Genomic DNA, 25649 nt, shown 5'->3' with positions numbered 1-25649 from the left:
GGCCCTGGACCCCCACCAGCCCCTGCTTCTAGGGTAAGTAGAGGCTTTTTGGGGGTTTTTTTCTTTTTTTTTCTCTTTAAAGTAATGGTGCCTGGAGTTGCGAGGGCAGCCATGGAGGCCTGGGGGTGCAAGTGGGGGATAGGGCCAGGCAGGGCAGCAATTGGGGGGTTTGGGGGAAGGGGGGAAGGGCTGAGTGGGCCAGCTTTGGGGGAGCTGCAGGAGCTGGTGGGGGATAGGGCCAGGCGGGGCAGCAATCCAGGAGGCTGGAGGAGTAAGCAGGGGGGGGGCATGTGGGGGGCTGGTAGTCCCTGCAGGGGCCATTTGGCCCCTATGAGGGGGCCTGTGTCCCCTGCTGGGGGTACTGTAGCCCCTGAGGAGGGGTTATAACCCCTGTTGGCAGGCTGTAACCCCTATGGGGGGGGCAGTAAAACACATAGGTATTAAGAATTCACTTGATGATGATGATAGAGACACTGGTAGGTTCCAGAGTGCTATAACACTGTAGATATATCAATAAAACATTGCCCAACTGATCGCTGTCATTTTGTCTCTCACTCTTTCTCTCTCTGTATATATATAGTGGTCTTTTGTTTTAATTGTGGAGGAACATGGACTTTGGGGTATTTAAAAGAGTGACTTTGGGATTTTTTTATCAGGGATTTTTCATTTTTGAAATAGGGAACACCAGAATTCCTGCTAAGGAGGCCGGTGGCAGGGCCCTGCCTGCTCAGAGCTGGCACCTTGGACCCAGCTGGAGGTGGCTGACCTCCTGGCCAATTGGGGCCAGGAGGACATGCTTTGACCGTTCAAAGCAGGCCACCACACTGGAAACATCTTCCAGGTTATAGCTGCCCAGATGGCCAGGAAGGGGGGCACACGTGGCAGTAGTGCCTCAGAAAGGCCAACCCTGCAGCCACTTCCCACTGGCAGTTGGCCCAGAGGGGAAGATGCCTCTGCTGGCTGTGCAGTCCCCATCTGGGTCTGACAGGTGCACCACAGGTCACAGCCAGACAGCAGCCCCCACTGCCAGACTACTGCAGTGGGTAAAGGGTGCAGGGAACTCTCAGGGCTGCTTCAGCAGTCCAGCTGGCACAAGGGGTAGTGTTCCCAGGTACCAAGTGGCTGGGTCCCAGAAGCTCCTGAGAGTGAGTCACCCTGAGCTACTTGCCAGGGCAGCTTTTTGTACTGATGGAGCCAGGACAGGGCAGCTTTTTATATCGCTGGGGACAGCACAGGTGCTGGCCCCAGGCTCTAGCTCCCCCTGGCTGCAGATCTGGGAGGAGCCAGGCAGGGTTATTTTTCCCCTAGTGGCACAATTTGCCCCACACCAAAGTGTATGTCCAGGCATATGCCCTGAAGCAAAAAGCCCCAGCTCAAATTTGCAACACTTCTGTGTTCTTTGAGCTGCTGCACATGCACGTGCTTACATGTGTGGACATGCCTCCAAAGTCTAGTAAAATCAGGAAAGCTATAGGTTATGGAGTTGACTATACTGAAATTTATCAAAAAAAATGTCAATTTGCAATAGCATATTGTGTATACTAATGTCTGGATATATTTACTAACCAGTATATCAGACCAATGGACATATCAAATCACCAACAGTAATGTGCATATTCAGGTTATCATCTTTGAGGGCTTTATCTGATTGAGTCAATAGCAGAATAAATTTAGCAAGAAGAAACTCTAACATTTTCTATCACTTCTTTATTTTTTGTAAAATTTCTGATCCTATTTTATAGCCAGAGACAAAATGTAAATATATTCGTTCTATGGCTCATATTACAAAGATCATGTTTTATAACTGTAAAAGTTTCTAAAGAGTATGAAAATAAATTTGGACATTGTACTGTTCCAAACTTCTTGCTGATGGCCCAAAACTTTAATCTAAATTGTATGCATCTAAATTTAAATGAGGAATTCCATATTGAAGCATTACATAAAAATTTTGCATAGCTGCCATTAATATTAAGTGATACAAGTTAAAACAATTTGGCTTTGACTTTTATAGTTTTCTCAACCACTCTGAACTGACATCCACAGTTGTACTAATAAGTGGTGTGGGTGCTAAGGTGCATGGTTGATAGCCCGAAAGTTGCAAGCTCAGGGTCATAGGAAAGGCATTCACAGTGTGGCCCTGTTAGATTCCAACTAATCTTCAAGTTCAGCTAAATAACTGAACTTTTGTCAGAAAGACATGAAAAAGGGAGTCCATTGTTCTAACTGTTTGATTAGTGCATGAGCCAAAAACACATCTAATGTATATGTTTTGTGTATATCAAGGAATCCTTGATTATGAAGTTAAAAGCACTATGTCATACCTTGATAAACAGCTTTGAATCCAGGCGAGCCAATGCTGTCATCAGATTGTAAATGGAGCCACATCTGGTTGCTCATGCTCACAATAAGGTCAGGAACACTAGATCCTGTGAGTCTGTAGGTAGAATAAACTGAAATGTCATTTCTGGATAAATTTCTTACACATATATGACATTAAAATGATATTTTAACAAGTTTTTAATAAATTTACTCTACTGTTAAGATCAAAGGGCTTATTTGAGCATTGACACACTATGTCAGCATAACAATTAATTTTAGAAAGACTCTTTTACAATGTGAATTATCTATTAATTCAACCTAAATATACCCAGGTGTTGTAAGTCTATAACTTACTTTGATACTTATACATATGCACCATTTATTATTTGTTTAAAAATATGAATGGGGTCTAAAGGTATGTGCATATGTTCAGGAGACCTGATATACCATCATGCTTGTGTAGATATTCGCTGGTGCTTGGAACTGTGGTGGAAACACCACCTAAGTAAGATGTGGTGAGGGGAAAGTCAGGAAGGATTAGGGGTTGGGCTAGCAGGTCTTCAGGGGGAAGTTGGGGGGGGGTTCAGAGGGGCTTGGGGGTTCTGTGAGGAATGTTGTTCATTTCAGATGGGGGGAGACAGGGGTTAAAAATAGTCTAGTAAGGGTTGGAGGAGTGTAGCTCCTCCACAGGTGCCAGATCTAACCTCTCTGCAGGTCTATACAGTTCAGCACTTAGACTGACCTAACCCTAGTTAGGTTGATCTAAGTGTAATGTTTGCATGTAACCTAAGAGCTAAGTCCTATTTGTTTGCTTAGAATAAAGGATGTTTTTACACCATGAAGTTAATCAAAATAGGACTTAATTTTTTTTTTTTACAGTTCTCCTTTTGTGCGGTGGGGGATGGATGGGGGGAGGGGGTTGCTTGCCATTGGTGGTTGGAGGTCCACACAGACTGCTGGGTGTGCAACTCTGGACTGCAAACAGGCACCTATTACAGTCCTCTGCTGTGCCAGAGTTGAGCAGCCCTGATCTAGAAAATGAAAGAATCAAGTTCTTTTTTCTCCTCAACCTAAAAGCATTCACATCTAAGGGCACCTATATAGTACACCTGCCCAATGTCTGCTCTGACACACTCTAATTAGAACATGTCAGAGTAGGCTCAATTAATCAAGTCTCCTGGAGCATGATATTAACATGCTTCAGCAGCCCCAGCGTCATATGTATTCAGCAACCCCATGCTTCAAAATGGTAATAGGATGCTTTAACTAAAGTTCATTGAATGAGCTTTAGTTAGTATCCCTGCTGTCATTTTGAAGTGTGGGATGCTGAATTCATGAGATACTATATTTGCTTTAATTAGAGCAGATCCAAAAAGCCACTCTAATTAAAGTGCCCCCCCCCCCCGCAAAAGGTTAAAACCCCCCCCTCCCTGAAAATGTGTAAAGACACCCTCAATTCCTATCCTCCCAGGAAAGAGCCTTTATCAAGAAGACAGAAGCCGGGATTGCTAGCCTTCTGCATGCATCATGTTGAAAGTGCACTATTGTTATGTCACAGAAGAAAGAGATAGTTGCAAAAAGATGGTACCAAGCTGAACTGAACTTTCCAGGTTTCTCAGTGCTGGAAGCTGTGGGCTGCATGGTCCTTCAAAAGGAATAACCTCATCTGTGTCTTCCACCGCTTGTGAGTCCTTATGGACAGCAAATAACATCAAATAATAGTCTTTAATATTCTCTTCTCCTGGTAGATCACTAAGTGAGTATTACTGATTGCCATGATGAAATCACACTTCAGATGACTTAGAGCTGGACACTATTTTATTTTACCTGTCTAAATGGCAATTACCTAGCCACAGAAGTGTAATTTTTGGCACCAGCACACAATTAGCAATTGTGTTCTAGGCAGTGCAGACATGCACATGTCCACATGCTGAGTAAAGCTGAGAACTGGCTGAGCACATATGTGGTATCATACACCCATATATTCCCATAAGGCTAAGTTAGTACATAAACTGTAGTAGGGTGGGGGAGAGAAAACATAGCAGTGGAAAGGGGAAGAGTATTATCCATGTTTTGACCTAATAACCCAATAGTTAAGAGTACTCAGTAAAAAGAGGCTTAGGTTTTAGACCCTCCTGGGGCAAAGGGGGTTGAAACCTTCATCTACTGTTTATCACTACAGTACTCTAACCACCTGATCACTCATTAGATATTACCCAAAGTCTTCTCTAGCCTTCCCCTATAGCTGGTACTGTGGTCTTCCAAGAAAGGGAGATAGGTAAGGTCAGACAGAGTAAGCCAGAGGGTTTGTGTCTCAATGGCTGTGTCAACACAAGGTGCTGGCTGCACAACCACTAGTGCGCAGTCATTTAGTAACTGTATAAACAAGTACTAAATGACTACACAGTAACCTGAGTTACTGCATAGTAGCGTCGGTGAACAGCTTTCTCGTGATGCTGACTGTGCAGTAGCTTGAGACCACTGCACAGTAGTTTTGCATCACAATTGCTGCCATGTGTTGCTAATGTGAAGTAGTCTCAGGCAACTTAGCAGTCAGTGTCTCATGTAGATATGGCCAGTGAGATGGTTTCTCCCTGAAGGAGCTGTCTGGGATGGACCAGAAGCTTCCCCCCATCTATTTTATGCAATGGTATTAAATGCAAGAGACTTAACTTCAAGTGGGTCAGTGTCAAAGAGAATAAGGGACATACAAAGAGTGAAGGAGATTAGCATCTGATGAATTTGTGGGATAATTCTGTTAAAAAAAAGAACTAATAATGTTAGATTACTGAGCAACAGGTGGTAGAAATATCTGAAACTAATCAGTGAATCCAAGGTCACCTTTTTCAAGATTGTAATGTGAAGTAAGACATATTTAATAGTTTAATAAAATATTTCAAAGTACAACTAAAGATGTGTATATTGTTCTCCAGTGTAACCACATAATTATAAATAACCTCAACCTATTTCCCCAGTCACAATGCTTTACCCATTTAAATACTATTTTCACAAATCTTAAGCATTCAATAGTAAAATTTCAATTTTTCATAATAATTTTGATTCTCTGTCAAGAAAAATGGAATGACAGCTCTCCTGCTCTCTGTATGTTTGGAAGGCTTGTTTATCTTTCATTATCTGACAAAAGGTAAGATCCTCCTGTAAGACAGCCTTGAAGCTGAAAGATTCCTTGCTTTTCTCTTCTCTATTTCTATCCTCTGTTGCTCAGTTATCTAGCATTGTTAGTTAAAAGTCTAAAACAGATTTTTCTTGAAATATTTTCCACTGTCAAAACCATGGTTTTATCTTTTCTTCCTTATTCATGATGAGGAATTTTATTTTTTGTTTGTTTCTTTTTGGTGGGGGGTGGTTTGGATTTTTTTTTTCCTTTTTGTTGTTGCTTTTAAAGGAAGGGATTTCTAATTTCCAGTCCCTTGTAGCAGTCTGTTACTTGTACAGTAGCTAATACCACAATCCTCTAATCTTGACTGGGAAACTTTGGATGTTGTTACTGATATTCCACATAAAGTTTAGAAAAATGGTTTAGACCCAGCTCAAATATATTTAGTGAACTTTTTTCTTTCCTATACTTCGGGAAGTATTTTTAATAAATAATGGTATATTTTGAAGGATTCATAAAACTGCATTAGGCAAACTGAAACACATGATTAGCCAACTTGAACAACATAAAATTGTCACTAATTTAGAAAGGACAATGACATCAGTAGTATGAAATTCCTGCAAAGGTATGCACATCTGCAAGAATGGAGTCATAAACATTTCCTGAGCTCTAAGTACTCCTTAGGACTGAATGACCTCTCATTGATTTTGCAGGGTATCCTTCCCCTTGTATGGTGGCAGTCTGACATTGACAGTATTGTTTTATTCTTCACAGGTGACGAATGGCTCACACAGTTTGTATGCTTAATTGCACCCATACGGCAAGCCAACACTCCAAGGCTTTGACTGCTGATACTGCTATATGCAGCTAGTGTCACTGGTTAATTTAGCTTAGCTAAATTATACTTTCTATACTTCTAATTTTATCAACTGTGTAGGCATTCCAATAATTGGTACTTGAAATCTGAAATATTCAATCACATCATTAAAAATTACTTCTATCCTCTATATCAGACAAACCCTGTGAATAACATTACTGTTCCTGCTTTTTGGCTTTTTGCATACTATAAAAATAAGGTAAGTTATTGTAAAGTCAAACTGAGGTGTGTTTTTCCCAGCTATACACAGAAAAAATAATGAGTATTCTTTAGCAATTAAGGAGGCTGAGATTGTTTTTTAAACCTCCATTAGGTTTCTAAACTGTGCATGAAAAGAGGAAAAGAATCAGAAATTATTTTAAAAATGTGTCTTTCTTATGAAACATAACAAGGAAGCAGCTTTATTAATTCAAGTGCACAAAGCTGAACAGTTTATATTATGGAAAATTACATGCAGGCTTTTTATTTTGATAGCTGACTTTAAGTACTAAGCTTCTAATCACCAAGTCCTGATTTCATACTATTCGAACCAGATAAACTATTATTTTTTTATTGTTATATATTATTAAAGTCATAAAAGGTTTATGGTATGACAGAATTAGTAAAGGTTTTAAACTGAATTTTATTAAAGCATATTAAAGCATATTAAAGAATCTTGCAAAGAATATCTGAACAACACATGCCAAAGCACTGCCTGACTCCTCAAATGTAAAATATGTGTTGGCTTAAATTATGAGAAAGTAAGAGCGTGTGAGATTATCGCCTCAATCTCAGGTCAGTCTCTGGTCCCCAGCAAAAAAGGGGAATAGCTAACTGAAAGAGAAGTTTTGCTTAGTTCCTACAGCTATGGACTGGAACATCCTCAGTGCTGATAGAAGATTCAGAAAATTTAGCTAGCAGCCATCCATTGCTAATGGTAAAACACCTATACTCTGGTCAATTTGGATAGATTTTCATGGGACCAGTAAAAAGCACTGCTTTGACATCAGAGTGACTCATCCACATATGTGCACAGACAGACACACACACATGTGCACACACTATTTTAAGTTATCGCTTCAAAGTATATACCAAATAAATCAACACGTACTGGCAAAACAACATACTTTTTCCTAATCTTATTTTCAGACATTTGGATTTTTGTAATCCGGCCGCACTCAACTATGTGCTTCCCCCCGCTCCAAATAAAAGAGATAGCAGACTCAAGCCTCCAAGTGCAGCTCCCAGGGTCTGGTAGCCCCATCCACCTCTATGTGCACCGAGTAACCTGGGACCCAAGCTGCCTCCTGCAGCTCCCAGGGTCGGCCCCGTGCACCGGGCTGTGCACCGTGTGGGGGCTCCAGCAGGCTCTCCCTGCTCCTAGGGCCAGGCTTCACCAGTGGCTCCTCCAGTGGTGTCTTCAGGATCCTGGGGCTATTGCTTGCTGGGCAGCTCTCCCCAGCTTTTCTCAGCTTCACTTTTCTTGAGTTCCGCGCCACATGTGCTGAGTACTGGGCACGCAGCTCCTTCTATTCACTCTGGAGGCTCTGCCTCCAAAGGCTTGCCAGACCTGCAGAATGCAGGCTTCAATCAGGTCCGGGAGGCTCTGTGCCCCAATCTCCATGTGAAGGGTGGGGCCAGCCCCACCCAGCCCTTACCTGATTAGTGGAAGGGCTCCACCAATCGTAAAGAAGATTTTCCAAGCCTGTTTGAGCCGGGCTGCGTCAGTAAGTCTGCCATGCTTATTTTTGCTGAAACTTTCCCAAAACTCCATTTGAAATAGACTTACACATGAAAAAGGCGTGACTGAGTCAGGCAACTTTGTAAACAACTGAAAACAGAATTTTAAAATGGGAACGTCTACCCAGAGATATTGCTGCTAGTTCAGGCTATAATAGGAACTGTAAATATTGTAAATGGTACCACTGTTTTGTTGCAGAGAAATTTCTTTTTTCTAAACTCAGTATTTCAGGTTAAATATTTTGACAAATGAAAAGTCATAATATCTAATGTGCAGGGATAAAATAACTGAAAGACCCAAGACATCCCATGACTGACAAATATTTAAAGTACTCTTCTACGAATCAGGTATCTCCAATGATACCTGTTCCTCCCACCTTCTCAGTATAACAACATTTGGGGGAAAGGAGGCCTCCAATCCTAAACCTTCCTTTTAATCCTCTTCATCTTCAGACTGACCAAGTAGTTTGTTCTGCCTCTAGCCCTACTTCCTAGAATTAACTTATATCTCTAAATCAGTTAGTAATGACAAGTTGCAAATATGTGCATGCTTTCCCATCCAGTTGCAGCAGCTGTCTTGGGGATCAGAACTTGATCTGATATTGTCATGTTTGGTCTGTGAAGAAGAGGAAGTTGAGTAAGAAAGAGAAACTCAACATCCATAGAGATTCTGATGTGATTTAGATAAGCACTTTTTACATGTTGTATCAATCAAGACTTTATGATGTTTCATGACTGTTAAAAATAATAGATATGAGTTCTGTGGACAGTGACTTTGTGGACACTTCCAATGAAATTTTGACTTTTAAGTCACCCTGGGAAATGTATTTGGCATAAACATCTTGGATTATATTTTAAGAGTTCTCAAGAATTTACAAATTACACCTACCTAAAAGACATTTTGGTGCTGCATCGTCCCACTGGGAAGCATAAAAAAACTTGAAAGGTGTTGTTCAATCTTCATTTATTATAAATGAAGGTGTTAAAACTGACTATTAACAAGGTTTGGTTAGAAAATTACTTTGACATTTTGTTATCAGCTGTCTCAGTTACAAAAAAATAGTCAGCAACTGCATCTGTAATACATGAAAGACTAGCTTTATGAGGCATTTCATTTGCACTCCTGAAAGGGACAGTGTCACAACCAAATAAATATTAGGCTTGCTTCTCTGTAAACTTAGTGACAAGCAGCAATGCTCCCATACATGGCATGGTGTTCTGCATGTGCCACCTCTCAAAATGAAAGCATCACATCCGTGTTTGCACAGTTATGCAGGAAAGCTAATCAGTAGTTCCTCTCAGCTAATTAGCAATGCAGATAGGGCCACACTGATTCTGGTTCACATAAAGCAGCTTACTGGGTGTGTCTACACGTGTGCCTGACTGTGCAACTAACAAATGACTGTGCAGTAACTGCCAGTACTGTGCAGTCCTGGTGCCGTATGGGTCATTTCCGACCCTACTGCACAGTAGCTTGTTGCTACTGCATGGTAGTGGTGGTATCATGGTTCATGCCTGCTGACACTGTGTCACCATAGCAACAAGCTATGGTGATGTAGTATATTGTATAGACACTCCTACTGCTTCCAAACATACTAATAATGTATTTGACTGGATGCTGTAAAATTTGTTGTTTACAACTGTACATTAGTCTCCTCATAAAAATGCGGGAATTGAAGATTATTATCTGCTATTCTAAAGTATTAATGAATACTGTAATATCACAGGAAAATTTTAGTGCACTGTATTTTGGCCTTCCTAGATTTTGGCCATAGAACTTGAATAACAACCGGTCCAAATTAATCTATCTCAAGAAGATGTTCTTAACTGCACTGATAATGTGCAAAGCACTGCAACCAGGATCCAAGGTATTTCATGGGATATGTACTATTAAAGAAAGATAGAAATGAAAGGACAGGTGGTATGATATAACAAACTAAAGAAATATAAAGGATAAAAGAACATCTTTTTAGGTTAAAATCACACTGGGGAAAGATTAAAAAAGAAGGGTAATATTATGGTTCTGCTGTAGACCTGAGTTGAGTTTTACTCCAGATAGAGAATGTCTATATGGTTATATGAACAATTAGCACTATCAAGAACCGTATATTTATAATAGACTAATTTTCCAGATATCAGTTAAAGAACAAATGCTACTTTTAATTGTTTTATCCATCCCTCTTATTCTATGAATTGTTATGCTTAGCTCACACTCAGAATATCAGTTTGAACCTGTAACATTCCATTTTCAGCTATTTATGACTCATATAATTGCTGTGATGCATATAGCCATCAAGGGATTATCTCCCCTCTTCAAAGGCCCTTTTTATATCATTAACATTAGTTATGACCATTGAAAGTATCAACAGAAAAATAAGACTTCACAGTAAAACACTCTACTCTCTGTGGTTACTGAAAGAAAAAAATACACTCTCACCACAGAGGCATTAAGAAAGATTATCAAAAGGTTCAGATAACTAATACAGTCAAGGCAAAATTAAGGAATCCTTTCCCACCCTACCTCTCACCACTCTCCTAACCACCCTCTCCCTACACAATGACCTTATTCCTCATATGCCAAGGTTTGGTTTCCTACTTCACACTCCATTCTCTCTCAGCTTCCCCCCCACCACAAAACTTTTGAAAAAAAAACCCAAACAAATTAAAAACTATCTTCCACCTTAATTTTCAAGGGTTTTGTTTGTTTTGTTATGTATAAGAGTTGCTGAAATTCTTCTTATGATTCCAGAAGGAACCTATGAATCTATTAAATTTTCTTTAGAGGTTTTGAGTGAAATAATTTTGCTAGACATCGATGAACAATGAGCCTACTCCATTAAAAGCAAGAAAATAAACAAACCAGAATGTACAATTTCCATGCAAGTTTCCCAACTTTACCATCCCCAGCCCAAATCTCTAAGCAGTGTAAAGCTATATTTGGTTCAATAGTGACAGCTCTATGAAATGTTAATGTCTCCCTCTACCCCAACGAAACATAACCAAAAAAAAATAAACTCAGCAAAAAAAAAAATTATATATGAACAAACAACAAAAACAAACTGAACAAAAAGAGAAGCAATTATCAAATAACACAGAGAATAGAGACAAGAATGTTAAGGATGGTAAACATGAGGAAACAAATGAACAAGAAAAAAAGAACTAAAAACCAAAGCAACTGGAAAGGAAATCATGTGAGAAAGAATTAGCTGCTGTTTTAGAACATCAGTATGAAAAGGAGGGGCATGATGTGAGGAAGTCTGCAGTATGCTCGGCATCCCATGATGGCTAATAATAAATGAATAGCACAGTCTCCTAGGATGCTTGTATACATGATGTGGTTTTAGTCCTTAGGGTTGCATTCTATGTCCCCAAAATTGAAATGGTGAGTTTTTAATTTAATAATGAGTTTTATTTTTTCATCATTGAAGGCAGAAGCGGTGAGGGGCCCAATCCTTCTTATTTTTTTTGACGGAGCCTGCCCACCTCTCCCATAGCCAGAGAGCATTAATCTGTGCCATTAATTTGTCAGCTCAACCCCATCTACAGGAGAGGTGGGCAGACTCCACAGAGAAAAAGGATCAGTCCCCTCACTGCTTCTGCCTTCAGCAGGTTCCTGCACCTGGCAGAATACCTGGGGCTGCCTGGGAATGGGCTGGCTTGCCCCTGAGTCAGTGCAGAGAGATGGCACAATGGTAGCTGGGTGTGCTGGCAGCCAGGCAGGGGGGCAGGCAGAGCCATCCCTCGGGGGTGGTGAATCAGGGTGACTGCCCCAGGCCCCGTGCTGTGGGGGCCCCGTGGAGCAGCGCAGAGTAGTGGCAGTGCACAGCTGGATGGAGCAGTGCCTCTGCGTCCAGCTGCTCACTACCCCTCCCCCCGCTGCTGATGCCAATGCCACTGCTGCCAATGGTGGCGGCAGCTTCTTCAGGTCCAGGGCCCATGGGATCGGAGTGGGGGCAGGGCCCTTCATGGGCTGATTTGCCCCGGACCCCACACCCTGTTTGGGTCAGTTCTGGTGACAGGGATGGTACATGGTGCACTGGAAGCTTGGGCGGGAAGTTAGCAGCCCACCCAGGCAGCCCAGTGCCCTAGGTACAATCCCTGCCACCTTCTCCAGCCACCAGCAGACCCAGACACCCTCCTGCTGCCTCTCTGCAGTTTCAGGGGCAAGCCAGCCCATTACTGGGTGGTCCCAGGTGTCTTGCCAGCCACAGGAGCCTGCTGAAGGCAGGAGCAGCGAGGGGTCCAATCCTTTTTTTCTGCGGAGTCTGCCCACCTCTCCTGCAGCCAGGGGGGTGATCTGACCAATGGCTGCAATGTTTCAAGTTGCAACATTGTAAACTATATTACAATAGGGTGTATTTTAGCTTGCAACAATGTGTAAAGTACTTAATCAGTGCTTGCGTATTGGCAACAAAATGTCTAGTATTAATTCAGTTATTAATTGGTCCTAGCAAGTAAAACTGTTTCCATGTGTCTTCTATATTAATGTAATTTTAGTTTTCAGCCGGTCAGCAGAAGATTCCCAGGATACTTTTGAGGTCAGGGTACCTCACATCCCACTCTTTTCTGCCACGTCTCGATGATAAAAGAGGAAAATAAAAGATGTCAGGGTGGGAGGCTAATTGCGTGAATGATCCTTGGTGATACCTTAATATAGCAAGAGCTCTGCCAAACCCTATACTCTCTTCTGATCCACCAGGTGGTAACTCATTGTCCATATAACATTAGAAAAAGTCCACAAGATCCTTTTGTTAGGCTTGTACCTTTAACATAAATCAAAACAAACTTAGTCCTGGTTAATCCTCACCGGGACTCTGAAAGTGAAAACATTTTTCATCTAAACAGTTTATTAGCCTAGGTGCAGATATCTGAGCTTTATCCTTGTTCTATTTTCTGTGAGGATTCCCACCTCCTTCAGTCCAATGGAAATAATGAACAAAATAAAAATTCTTGTCTGTATATCTCAGTATTTACGGTACTTCTGTCTTGGCCCTCCTCACAGGACTAGCTGACTGGAGTGTTGGATTTCATTCTGGCTGTTTTGTCATAGGTATGTTTCTCTCTGCGGCAAATCTGCAGCATGCTTCAAGCAGCACTGTTGCTTGTGCTTCCTTGCTCAGCACTTTCTGCTCCCTTGCTGTCGGGGTGAAGAAATTTTGGTTCTTGTCTCTGCCCCTGAGTCTGCTCTGAGTCCTTCTTTTTACTGGAGCTCACCTTCCTTTCCCCCCTCCCCAGAAGCACTGGGAGAAGAAAGATTCCTTTGTAGCTGTATGTATCCTAGGTGATGGGAAGGCTGCAGGGAAGCACCCTTCAAACCCTGGTTTCTTCCTCTCTGCCCCAGGTATTCCTGCTCTTCCCTTACACGATGCAAACTCATTTAAAACTCCCCAAACTTGCATACGTGTAATGTGTGACAACATTAAGCCACACAAAGGGAAATGTTCATTATGTATACATTGTAACATTGTCACATGTACACATGCCCCTAAACATTAACTCATGGATTAGTCTCCTCCAATGCTAAGCAGCAGATATTATGTCTCTCCAAATCACAGCCCCTTTGCAATGATCCTGCTCAAACAGTGGACCTCACATGTGGACAATAATTAAAGTTCAAACTGGCTCAGCATCTACTGTTAAGTTACTGACATATTTTACTATAATGTACTTTGCGACTCTTCTGTAGGATCCTATATATACAATGTCTGCATGCACGCAATATTCATTCAATGGCAAAACTGTATAAGTGTTAGCATTTTGACACAAAAAGGATCTTGTTTTATCCCAGTGAATGAATGTTTATGTTTCCTGGACTTTTTATTTGTTTGCCTGTTTGTTTGTTTTTAGTATATTAAAAGCTTATTTACTTTTAATTGCTTTTTAAAATTCTCTTTGTATTCCCTATGCCTTACTTCCTAAGCATTTGTGAAGTATAAAGCTTAGAACTTTGAGACCCAATAAGGATACTTTATAGCAAGACATAACCCTTAATCACTCATTTAAATACGTATGTAATACAGAAAAACCCTCTGAATAGCAGTAAATTTCTATACAAAAATATTTAACTCATATACTTACACATACAAGACTGTCCTGGTATCTCCAACTTTCCCAGCATCCCCTACAGTTAGGGTATCGTATCCTCTTTCTAACTCAAATTCTTCAAAAGCAAGCTTGATGACCTGTTTGAATGAAAAGGTACATATTCATTATTTTAAAATATTCTGCAAATGATGTTATTTGTAATATGATTAGCAATTGATTCAGGTACTTTGCATCAGATAGTGAAACATTGGCTTCACTAATTACTTAGTTGTAGCAAAATCTAAAGAAATATAAATTCAGGGTAAAGGTTTACATATTTTTTCATACCAGAGAGAAATCTTTGCCATAATACAATAAGGATATTTATCACAAAAGGCACAGGCATCTCTGACAGTTTAAAAAAATAATACTTTAAAGAACACTTATCTTTTTGAGTTGTTATGGTTGCTTATTATTGATTATAATATAAATTAATTTTGTGGCATTGAAAATATACAAGACAGCAAACAAAGGCAATCTAAAGTACAGAGAGAAAAAATATTACATTCTAATATGAAAATATCAAAAATACTACATTTAATATTTTCCATTTGGGAGGAAATATACAATAAAAGATGAGGGTATGCACCATATTAATATCCACTTGATGAGAAAAAGGGAAGGAAGGAATAGCTCTTAATTACACATAAAACCAACTAAATAAATTGTAGTAATGCTCAGAATTCAATATGGAAATGTTGATAAATTACATCATAAAGAAAGAAGTAAAAATATGAAATTGTTTCCTCTAGAAATGTTTGCATATGTATTTGTTCTCTATAGAAATTATAGCTCTTATGTGATCTGTCATATATCAGATATGGACATTTTTTTTTTTCAGAAAGCAAGACAAAACACCTCAAAAATAACAAACAAAAAAAGCCAAATGGGAATCCAAAATAGGGATTGGATTAAGGTTTGTGTCAGTCTTCAGTTGTTAATACAACTCCATTTTTTTCATATCAAGTTTTCTGCAGAGAGTCTCCCTCAATAAAGGATTATTATTGATGCTGATTAACTATACTAGGACAGTTCCTGATCCAATATTTTCATGAAAAATTATTTTCTTTTTCCAACAGTGTTTTGACCAGATCCTGGCTGACAGCTGAAATGCTGGTCCACTTGATATCCTGAGGCTAGAGACAGAAATTGCGAAATGAGGATATGTGTCAGGATATGTCCCAGCACAGCTAATCTACTTCATTAGGCAAAACACATGTCCCCTGTTATCCCACCATTGATCTTGTGGGACAACAGGCAACATGTTCCCCATTTCCCGAGATGCACCCCTAGCAAACTCTGGGGTTCCTGGAGATTGTTGGAGATACATATCTACAAGTGGGGAAAGCAGGGACATACTGGTACAGTATGTGGTCCCATTGGTAATTGGCGGCCACAGCCCCAGGAACATGCATAACACTGGAGTCTTCTGCTTTCCCCACTTCCAGAAATGGAATATCTGGGATGCATCTCTGTAAGCCGGGAAAATTTTGGTTCTTCCTTTGCAATGATGCATCCTCAGCAATCTCCAGGGTGAATTTCTAGAAGGGGGAACCGCAACTTTCTCCACTTATAGAGATGTGTCCCAGATAGTCCTGTGCAGAAAGCTGGGCAGCACTCTCTGGGTTTGAGGGGCCTAATCCTATGCAGGAATTCCCAGGATGCACAGGACCAGGCCCCTTAAGCACTTGAGTGCCATCCCTGGGCAGCAGGAGTGTTTGGGAAGTTCCAGGCTGCCTGCCCTTTCCCATCATAAAGCAAATAGACATCTGCTACAACCAAGGCAACACAACCTTTTAATGGAGCCACAGTGAAATACAACAAAAGGCATGGACACTCATTTCCTGTTGTTTTGTGCTGCCATAAACATTTTTATGGCATGAGGGTCTATTTACATATTTTTCCCTAAAGAGTGTTAGTTATGGGATTCTAGCCAGGCAACAAATCCCTAACTACTAAATGATCACACTATGCTTCTTCTCCTCATTTCTTCAGGATCACAGTCAGAGGTGACTGGAATGGAGCTGTGTACCTGCCTGGGAAGAGCACAACCTACTGCCTATTTCAGTAGCTGTGTCCACATTACACATGGAATAGGATCCCTGACTGTGTATAAATGCCAAAAATCACCATTACTATCCGTTTAAATGGATAAAAAAGCTTAAATGTTTCTTTGTTTAAAATATAACTGTTTTAAAATACAGAACAAAACAATGAAATCTAAATCCCTGACTAAATTAAAATGTTATGCTGATTTATCACTCAAAATGACTAATAGGATTTGTTTAAAACTGGGTTAAAAATATGCTCCAGGACTAAAACTTTACATATTGTTTTAATATGAAGTGAATATTTACAGTTGCATTGCTAAAGAATTAAAAATAAGAGAGTTTATTTGAAGAAAAAATCATAACTTTAGGATGCATGGCTATTAAAAATAAATTATTATAGGACAAGAGCATATGCAAATTTATTTTGATAATATGCCAGGGCTCCAGTTCAGTGATCTCATGCATGTTATATGGGGCTTTTGTAGCCTGTATCTGTAAACCTGCTATATGCAAAGATAAATTGTACTTTACTAGTACTTCACTGTATTGTGTTTCAATAACTATTAGCATTACAGCCAGTATGATGAAGGTTGAATAATACATGTTCTCACCTGTTCTTTGCTGCACCCTGAAATGTCCCTAGGTTATAACAATGATTAACATTCAAAAAATTCCTCTCTGAGTCAAGAACAATCAAGCCAAGGATCAACATGAAAAGTATGCAGAAGCATAAAAGTACATCTGTTCTTCCTGACAATAAAAGACTAGCTTTTCATGTAAATCAATCGTTTCAAAATGCCATAAAGGAAAATTGTATGTGTTTGTTTATGAAGAGAGAGGTTACTGAATATATACTTAGATAACTTTGAAATGAATAATTTAAATATGCTAAAATTTGTTACACTCATTGTTTTATTTACATTCTAGTCTAAAAAAATATGAAAATTTGTTGAATAAAATGAATTACACAAAAGTAATGGAGTTTCATTCATAATGAAAAGCTTGACAGTTTGGCTGAGGTTAGCCATGTAAATTATAATCAGATGTATAGATTATCTTCAAGAAATTGGATAAAGTTTCCCCTAAGTTGATTAATGGGGAAAAGTATTTTGTACTTCATCCCTTTTTTTAGACTTTGATCAAATTTAAACAATCCATTTTTTTCTGAATATTATTTCTTCTATACTCATAACATTTATAATCATATCTGCGGTCAGAAGATTACTGATTTAGTGGATGTAAAGCATAAGAAAATACTTTAGCTGTGACATATATGATGCACACGAGATTCCTCTCAGTCCATTTATTGTCAAATGGCTAGCACGCCACTGATTCTATAGTTGCTGGACTGATTTTATATTCAGAGACTCTGAATTGATTAGGAAAAGATTCAGAAAAGATTTGGTGATTCAGAGATTCGAAGGGAAGTCTTTATGGGGAAACAGAAACTTAGAAGAGGGAAAGGGAGTAGGTGGGGGAGCAGGTGGGGAGGAGGAGATGGGGGGAAGGACTGACATCTCTAGCTGGCCAGTGACTGTGACTTCTCTCTGGCTGCCCTTCCAATCACACTGTCTGGGGGGAGGGACGTAGAAACAGCATAAAAGCCTTTGTCTTCAGGCTTGCATTGCCTTTTGTGAGCTGGTTCTGAGTGAGCAACAGCATCAGAAGGGTACTGGACTGCCTGGCTTGCTTCCTAGTCAGTCAGTCACCTGCTCTTTTTTGTTCTTAGAAAGGATTGGATAGGGTAAAGCTTAGCTTAGCATCTCTCTACTTAATACTTATCCAATTCATTTCTTTCAATTTATATTTGTTCTCTCTTTTCTTGTTGTTGTTGTTGTTGTTGTTGTTTTGTTGCAATACTTTTAAAAAAGAAAGCTCAGTGTTTTCCCTGGCAGTGTGATCCATCACTGTGCAGGGAAGCACACATTCCACACACTCACACAGATGATAGAAGAAGTCAGATATTCATAGAAGAAGAGATTCAGAATCAGATTATATATAGTTATTAGTTTTTAATATTATAATAGTTAGTTTACATATAGACTACAGACAACACAGAAGTCAGATAGAGATTCAGACTGAGACTAACACAGAACTCAGGGACTTAGAAGGAGATGTATTATTTTAGGTACACATTAAAACACAGTAGAGTAGTAGAGTAGTAGTCACAGATTCACAATAGCACATCACAGAAGAAGACACCATATATAGTTATTAATAATCAAACGCGCACTCACACAACACAGAGGGAATAAAACACACAACAGAGTCACACTTCACATTCATAATTCATAGTAAATAAATACATCACAACAGAGAAGAAGACAGACAGACAGCACACATTTTTTACATAGTTCTTAATACCTCTTACTTAATAAAAGAATCAAAAAAGATTCCAGTGCACGCATGCAACACAGAGGGAATAAAACACACAACACAAAAGGAGTGACACACACACGCCTTTTGCAGCACAGGAAAGATTAATATGAAGCATGCTGGAAAGGCAGGTGCCAGGTTTTCTGGCAGGAGACGGAGACAGGGTAGGGGAAGAGCTACAGCTACAAGTTCCCCCCACCCCCAAACATAGATGCATCCTCTTCCCAAGCAGCCATGACGCTTCTGCTGCCAGTGGAAGTAAGGGGGTGGCAGCAGTACCTGAACTTGATGTCCCTGCACCTGCACCCACTCCCCTAACTCCAGAAATAGGCACCAGTAGCAGAATCACTGTCTCCTCCATCCCAATGTCATCTCCCAGTGTGAGCCTCCCACTGCCAGAGGAGAAGCTGGAGCTGAAACCAGGGGACCTGAGTGCCCTGACTCAAGCAATTCTGGAGACTGAGGGGGAATCAGAATCTATGCTCCACAATCCTCAAAGTTCCCCTAGACCTAGGTCTCCTCCAGAAAGCAGCACCTTGAACGAGGTTGAGGTTGTGAAGGGAAGTGGCTCAGCTGAGGCAGCTCCTCCTGCTGTTGTACCTCAGACTGCTGAGGAGGGGGAGAAGGGAGCATCCCCATCCTTAACCCAGAAGTGGGCAAGTAGCATAGTGTGGGAGCATTTTGAGCTGGCAAATGATCCCAGGTTTGCTATCTGCTAGCACTGCCAAAAGCAGATCAGCTGGGACAAGGAGGTGAAATACTTTACCACCATGGCAATGCAGCTGCATCTCAGGAGACAGCACCCCCTTGTCCTTCTCCCTGCTCAGCCTGGCACCAGTGTGAGTGTGCTCAATGGAAAGTCCCTGACTCACTCCAAAGCCCCCATCCCCCCAAAGCAGAGGCAGGGAGCAGTGGGAGAAAGCTGCAGACAGAGCAGGGTGCATTCCCAAGGTGAGCAAGATCACCCAGAGCACTGAGGAGATGCTTGCTCTGGATATCCAGCCCTTTTCCCTAGTTGAGCATCCAGGGTTCAGGCGGCTCATGGTGCCTTTGGCCCCATCTTACCAAGTGCCCACATGCACCACCTTGAGCAGCACAGTAGTGCCCTCCCTGTATGAGGCATGCAGGGAGTACTAGAGGGAGGAACTGCACAAAGCAGGACCACAGGTAGCCTTGCGCTTCACCTCAGACATCTGGAGCAGCTGGAGTTGCGATCGCACCTACCTCTCCCTCACAGGGCACTGGTGCAATAAGTCAGGCCATCGGTGGGCTCTCCTGCAAGCTGAAGTGCTAGATGAGTCCCACACGGCAAGGGATATCATGGGAGCCATGAACCGCATGATGCAGGGATGGCTCGTTGGGCAGGTCAAGCTCACCTGCGGGTTCATGGTCACTGATAATGGGGCCATTATGGTCAAGGATGTCCATGATGCCAACTTTGTTGGCATCCACTGTGTGGCACACAGGCTGCACCTCATAGTCAGGGATGCCTTGGAGGGGGACAGGGCTGCCGGTGATGGCACTGCCACCACTACCACTACAAGCCAGCTGATTTCAAAATTCAGAAAAGTGGTGGGCTACTTGAACTGTAGCATCAAGTGGGGCAAGATGTTGTGGGAGAAACAGGCAAAGCTGAACATCCTGTAGCACAAAATCATGAGGATGTGGAGACTCGGTGGAACTCCACATCCCTGATGCTCAAAAGGCTGGTGCAGCAACAGAAGGCTATCCATGAGATGGCCTTGCTTGGGAAGATCAGGACCAACAGCCCCTTGAACAGAGCTAGAGTGGGGAATCATCTCCCAGATCTTGGTGGCCCTCAAGCCCTTCTTCGAGGCCACCGAGACCCTTAGAGCTGGCGATGTCCTCCTTAGTGAGGTGATCCCCATAGTGAGGGAACTTGAGAACCAAATAGAGAATTTCCAGGGGATCAATGTTCCTGGCTGGGGGCAAGCCGGTGTCACTAGACGTGCAGACACTGGTGAGGTGGATGAAGGAGGGCATCAGGAGACTGCTGGATCCCTTATGGTCCAGTACAGTCCACATACTGGTGGACATGTGCAACCCAAGGGTGAAGGGGAACATGTGCACTGGCAGCACCAAAACCCCTGATCACTGGATGCAGGTGCTGGTCAACAAAGTCAGGGAGGCTGAAGGGCAGAGGTGAGGGGATGTGGAAGAGAGGGGATCCACTTTCCTGTGCCAGCAGTCTCAGCACCAGCCAGTCTCCTCCATGCCAGCCACTGCCAATGTGGGCTAAGGGCTTGGCTTCAATGCTGGGGTCCAAATGCATCAGACCCCAGCCTTGGGCAGATAGCACCAAGGCTTCGGTGGCTACCTATCTCACCAAGGATGTGGAGCCACTGGACTGCAACCCACTGGCCTACTGAGAAAGCTTCAGCCAGATGTGGCAGGATCTGGCCACAGTTGCCCAGCAACACTTGTCCTATCCACCAACCAGTGTTCCAAGCAAGAAGGTGTTCAGCATTGCTGGGGATATTGTGACACCCCACTGCACCTGCCTGGATCGTGGTTTGGTGGAACAGATGGTGTTCTTGAAGTTGAACCTCCTGCTGCTGGGGTTCCTGCATATGGAATGAGTGCTACACTCCTCACTCAATTTGCACCAATTTCCTTTTTTCTTTTTTTTTTAAAAACAGCTAGTGCCCCTCTCTCAGCTGGAGGGGGAACTCACTGCATCACCAGCCAGCAGGGGAAAAACCTGTCCAGGCTGAGCTCGTTCCCCTGTTAGAACAAACTTGGAGGTATGAACTGGGGCTATAGGGAAGGAGGAGGACCTGGGTCCTGGACATGACCACTAAAATTCCACCCTGCCAGGGTAGGGAGGCCTGGTGGGATTGCTGGCAGTGCGGCAGCCCTATAAATGCCAGGACCAATGATCCCCTAGTGAAAGGTGGGTAGGAGGCACCATAACCTCCAGTTAACACACATGCACACAGTCCTGGCTGGGAAAAGCCTGTCACATCTTTCACTGGCCTAAGGCTTGCTGGTTGCATTGCAGTTGTAAGGCTCCCAGTAAGCTCAGCTTAGTTGCCTGGGATGCCAGCTTTTGCATTGAAAAAGCCTTTGCCAGGCTCAGGAAGTACCTGCATTTGGTGCATCTCCTGGTCCTGGATAGAAGGAGTAGTAAAGAAGCCAGAGGCTGGCCTCACACACGATGTAGACAAGGAAGCCAGTCAGTGAAAATGGAAATGGAGGCATCAGCCACCCATGTCATGAGTTTTGCCTGTCTGCAGGCAGAAGTGCAGGGCCCCAGAACCCAGAATCCCCCTGCACCTATCTCTTTGACAGATGCCAGGCTGCAGGGCCTAGAAGGCCTGCAGTAGTCTTTTTTTCACACCGCTACACCCTAAGAGAGACACAGTTGCATAAGTACCCATGTCACAAGTTTTGCCTGTTAGTAGCCAGAGGTGCTGGGGACCTGAACCCCCCTGCACATATCTCCTTGACAGCTGGCAGGCTTTGTGGCTCAAGCAAGGCCTGGCAGGCCTGCAGTAGTTTTTTCACATGCCTGTGCCCTAAGACAGGCACAGCTGGTGAGCTTCATGACCACAGCAGGGCCTAGCATCCAGGCCTACAGTAGTTTCCCCCCTGCCCCTGTGCCCCAAGACAGACACAGTTGCACAAGCACCCAGGTCACGAGTTTTGCCTGTTATCATCCAGAGGTGCAGGGCCCCAGAACCCCGCCGTGCCTATCTTCTTGACAGCTGGCAGGCTTTATGGCCACAGCAGGGCCTAGCAGGCCTGAAGTTTTCACCTCCCTGTGCCTTAACACACGCACTGTCACTTATGTCATGAGTTTTGCTTGTCAGCAGTTTGAGGTGCAGTTTCCCAAAAAATCCTGAACATATCTCTTTATAACTTGGTAGACTTTGTGGCCTCAGCAGGGCCTACCATCCCTGCAGTTTTCACCCCACTGTGGCTTAACACACACATGTGACATGAGTTTTTCTTGTCAGCAGCTTGAGGTCCAGTTTCCCAGAAATCCCTGCACCTATGTCCATGAAACTTGGCAGGGTTTGTGGCCTCAGGAAGAGCTATGACCCCTGCAGTTTTCATCCTCCAGTGGCTTAACACACATACATGACATGAGTTTTGCTTTCAAAACTTTAAGGTGAAGTTTCCCAGAAATTGCTGCAGATATCTCCTTGAAACCTGGCAGACTTCATGCCAAGTTGCAGAGTCTACCATCCCTATATGTTTCATCTATATCATCCAAATGACAACAAAGTTACAGCTATTTCATTGATTCCCCTTATACTCTATGGCCAAATCTCCGAATCTCTCTGAATTGGCTCCAAATCTTCGGAAGCCAATTCAGCCAAATTAAATTGGAAAAGCAATTTGAATCTCTTAACCAAATCATCAGCATCCAAACTGGTCAAATCTGAATCCTAATCCAAATTGAACAGTTTCCTATTCACAGAGGCCTAATTTCTATTAGTTGTGTTGGGGATGGAGCTCCCTTATAAGAAATTTAAAATTATTATTAATGTTCTACTTATTTTAGGAATAGTAAATCCTGCATCTCTGCAGGGAGTTGGACTAAAGGACACTTTGAGGTACTTATGACACTATAAACAGAAAAATATGGTCAGAAAACAAAACATAATCAGTCAAAAGTAACCTGATCAAAAGCAAGTGTGATCCCTGTCACAATGATATTTTCAAAAAAACCTGAATTATAGGTAGTTTTCCCTTTTCTTGGACAAGTTCCATAGCATGGACTTCTGCCAGCATAGTTACATTGATCAAGGGTGTGAAGAATTAAAATCCATCACAGATATAGCTCTACTGGCAGGTTGTGGGGAAACCAGTGGGTGTAATATACCTTGACTTCATACCTTGATACTGTTTCTTACAGAATTCTTGCAAGCAAACTGAGGAGGTATGGGTTGGATGAATGGGCTGTAAGGTGATTAGAAAGCTGACAAGATTGTCAGGCTCAATGGCTAAATGTCTAGCTGGCAGCCTGTATCAAGTGGAGCTCCCTAGGAGTCAGTCCTGTGGCCAACTTTGTTGAATATCTTCATTAACAATCTGGAAGATGGGATGGATTGCATCCTCAGTAAGTTTGCAGATGACCCCAAGCTGGGGGGGAGCAGGGAGTGTATAGTAGATACACTGGAGAGTAGGGCTAGGATTCAGAATGACCTAGACAAATTTGGGGATTGGCCCCCCCAAAAAATCTCAAGAGGTTCAACAAGGACAAGTGCAAAGTTCAGCAATTAGAAGAGAAGAATCCTATGCACTACTGTAGTTTGGGGCCTGACTGGCTAAGCAGCAGCTCTGCAGAAAAAGACCTGAGGATTACAGTGAACAATAAGATGGAAATGAGTTGGCAGTGTGCTCCTGTTGCTAAGATGGCTAACAGAAATGGTTCAGGGGCTGGGGCACATGACTTATAGTTTCATAGTTGGTAGGGTCAGAAGGGACCTGAGCAGATCATCAAGTCCGACCCCCTGCCGTGGCAGGAAAAAGTACTGGGGTCAAATGACCCCAGCAAGGTATTTGTCTAACCTCCTCTTAAGACCCCCAGGGTAGGAGCCAGCACCACTTCGCTTCGAAGCTGATTCCAGATCCTAGCCACCCTGACTGTGAAGTAGCGCCTCCTGATGTCTAGTCTGAATCTACCCTCTGCCAGCTTGTGCTATTATTTCTTGTCACTCCTGGTAGTGCTCGGGGGAACAGGGACTCCCCCAGTGCCTGCTGGTCCCCTCTGACTAGTTTGTAACAGGTCACTAGATCCCCCCTCAGCCTTCTCTTGTTGAGACTGAAGAGGTTCATGTCCCTTAGCCTCTCCTCGTAGGGCCTCCTTGCTGGCCCCTGATCATGCGAGTAGCCCTCCTCTGGACCCAAGTTGTCCACATCCCTCCTGAAGTGCAGCACCCAGAACTGGACGCAGTACTCCAACTGCGGCCTGACCACTGTTGCATAGAGGGGGAGGATTACCTCCTTGGACCTGCTCGAGATGCATTTGTGGAAGCATGACAAGGTGCGGTTGGCCTTCCTGACCGCATCCCCACACTGTCGGCCAATGTTCATTTTGGCATCAATTACAATTCCAAGATCCTTTTCTGTCTCTGCACTGACAAGAAGGGAGTTCCCCAGCCTGTAGGTATGCTGCTGGTTCTTCCTCCCCAGGTGCAGCACCTTGCACTTGTCAGTGTTGAAACCCTTCCTGTTCTCATCCGCCCACCCCTGTAAAATGTCTAGGTCCAATTGCAGCCTAATCCTCCCTTATAGTGTGCCCACATCCCCCCACATCGTAGTGTCTTTAGCAAATTTGAACTGGGTGCTCTTTACCCCCTCGTCCAAGTCACTGATGAAGATGTTGAACAAGGCGGGTCCAAGGACCGAGCCCTGGGGGACCCCACTGCCCACATCCCTCCAGGTCAAAATTGACCCACCCACCACTACTCTCTGGGTGCGGCCCTCCAGCCAGTTAGCGACCCATTTAACTATGTAGGTGTCGACGCCACAGTCCCCTAGTTTTTTAATAAGAACAGGGTGGGAGACAGTGTTGAAGGCCTTCCTAAAGTTCAGAAAGACTATGTCCACTGCTGTCCCTGCATCTAAGGATTTTGTGACTTGGTCATAGAAGGCCACCAGGTTGGTCTGACAGGACCTGCCTCTCATGAACCCAAGTTGGTTGCCTCTAAGCATAACCTCCCCTGCTGAAGAGAGACTGAGGGAACTGGGTTTATATAGTCTGCAGAAGAGAAGACTGAGAGGGGATTTGGTAGCATCCTTTAACTAGCTGAAGAGTGGTTCCTAAGAGGATTGAGCTAGGCTGTTCTCAGTGGTGGCAGATAACAGAACAATGAACAATGATCTCAAGTTACAGCAAGGGAGGTTTAAATTGGATATTAGGAAAAACATTCTCACTAGGAGGGTGGTGAAGCACTGGAACAGGTTATCTAGAGAGGTGGTGGAAACTCCATCCTTGGAGCCTTTTAAACCCTGGCTTGACAAAGCTGGGGCTGGAATGAACTAGTTAGGGCTGGACACGCTTTGAGCAGGGGATTGGTCTACATGACCTCCTGGGGTCTCTTCCAACCCTATTTTTCTCTTATTCTAAGGT

At 42.8% G+C, this 25649-nt stretch overlaps 1 protein-coding gene across 1 annotated transcript in view; it reads right to left on the bottom strand.

The window, feature by feature from the left end:
- Positions 1-25649, bottom strand: part of LOC102386534 (CUB and sushi domain-containing protein 1) — a 796348-nt gene that overhangs the window by 482582 nt on the left and 288117 nt on the right. The window contains exons 7-8 of the mRNA XM_006032113.1: positions 14112-14215; positions 2322-2434 (exon numbers count right to left, since the gene is read on the bottom strand). Of these exons, the coding sequence (XP_006032175.1) occupies positions 2322-2434; positions 14112-14215 (217 nt within the window). The remainder of the gene's footprint in view (positions 1-2321; positions 2435-14111; positions 14216-25649) is intronic.

Source organism: Alligator sinensis, unplaced genomic scaffold (genome assembly GCF_000455745.1).
Source record: "Alligator sinensis unplaced genomic scaffold, ASM45574v1 scaffold72_1, whole genome shotgun sequence".
In the NCBI taxonomy this organism is placed as follows: domain Eukaryota; kingdom Metazoa; phylum Chordata; order Crocodylia; family Alligatoridae; genus Alligator; species Alligator sinensis.
This window is presented reverse-complemented; position numbering and strand designations above follow the sequence as displayed.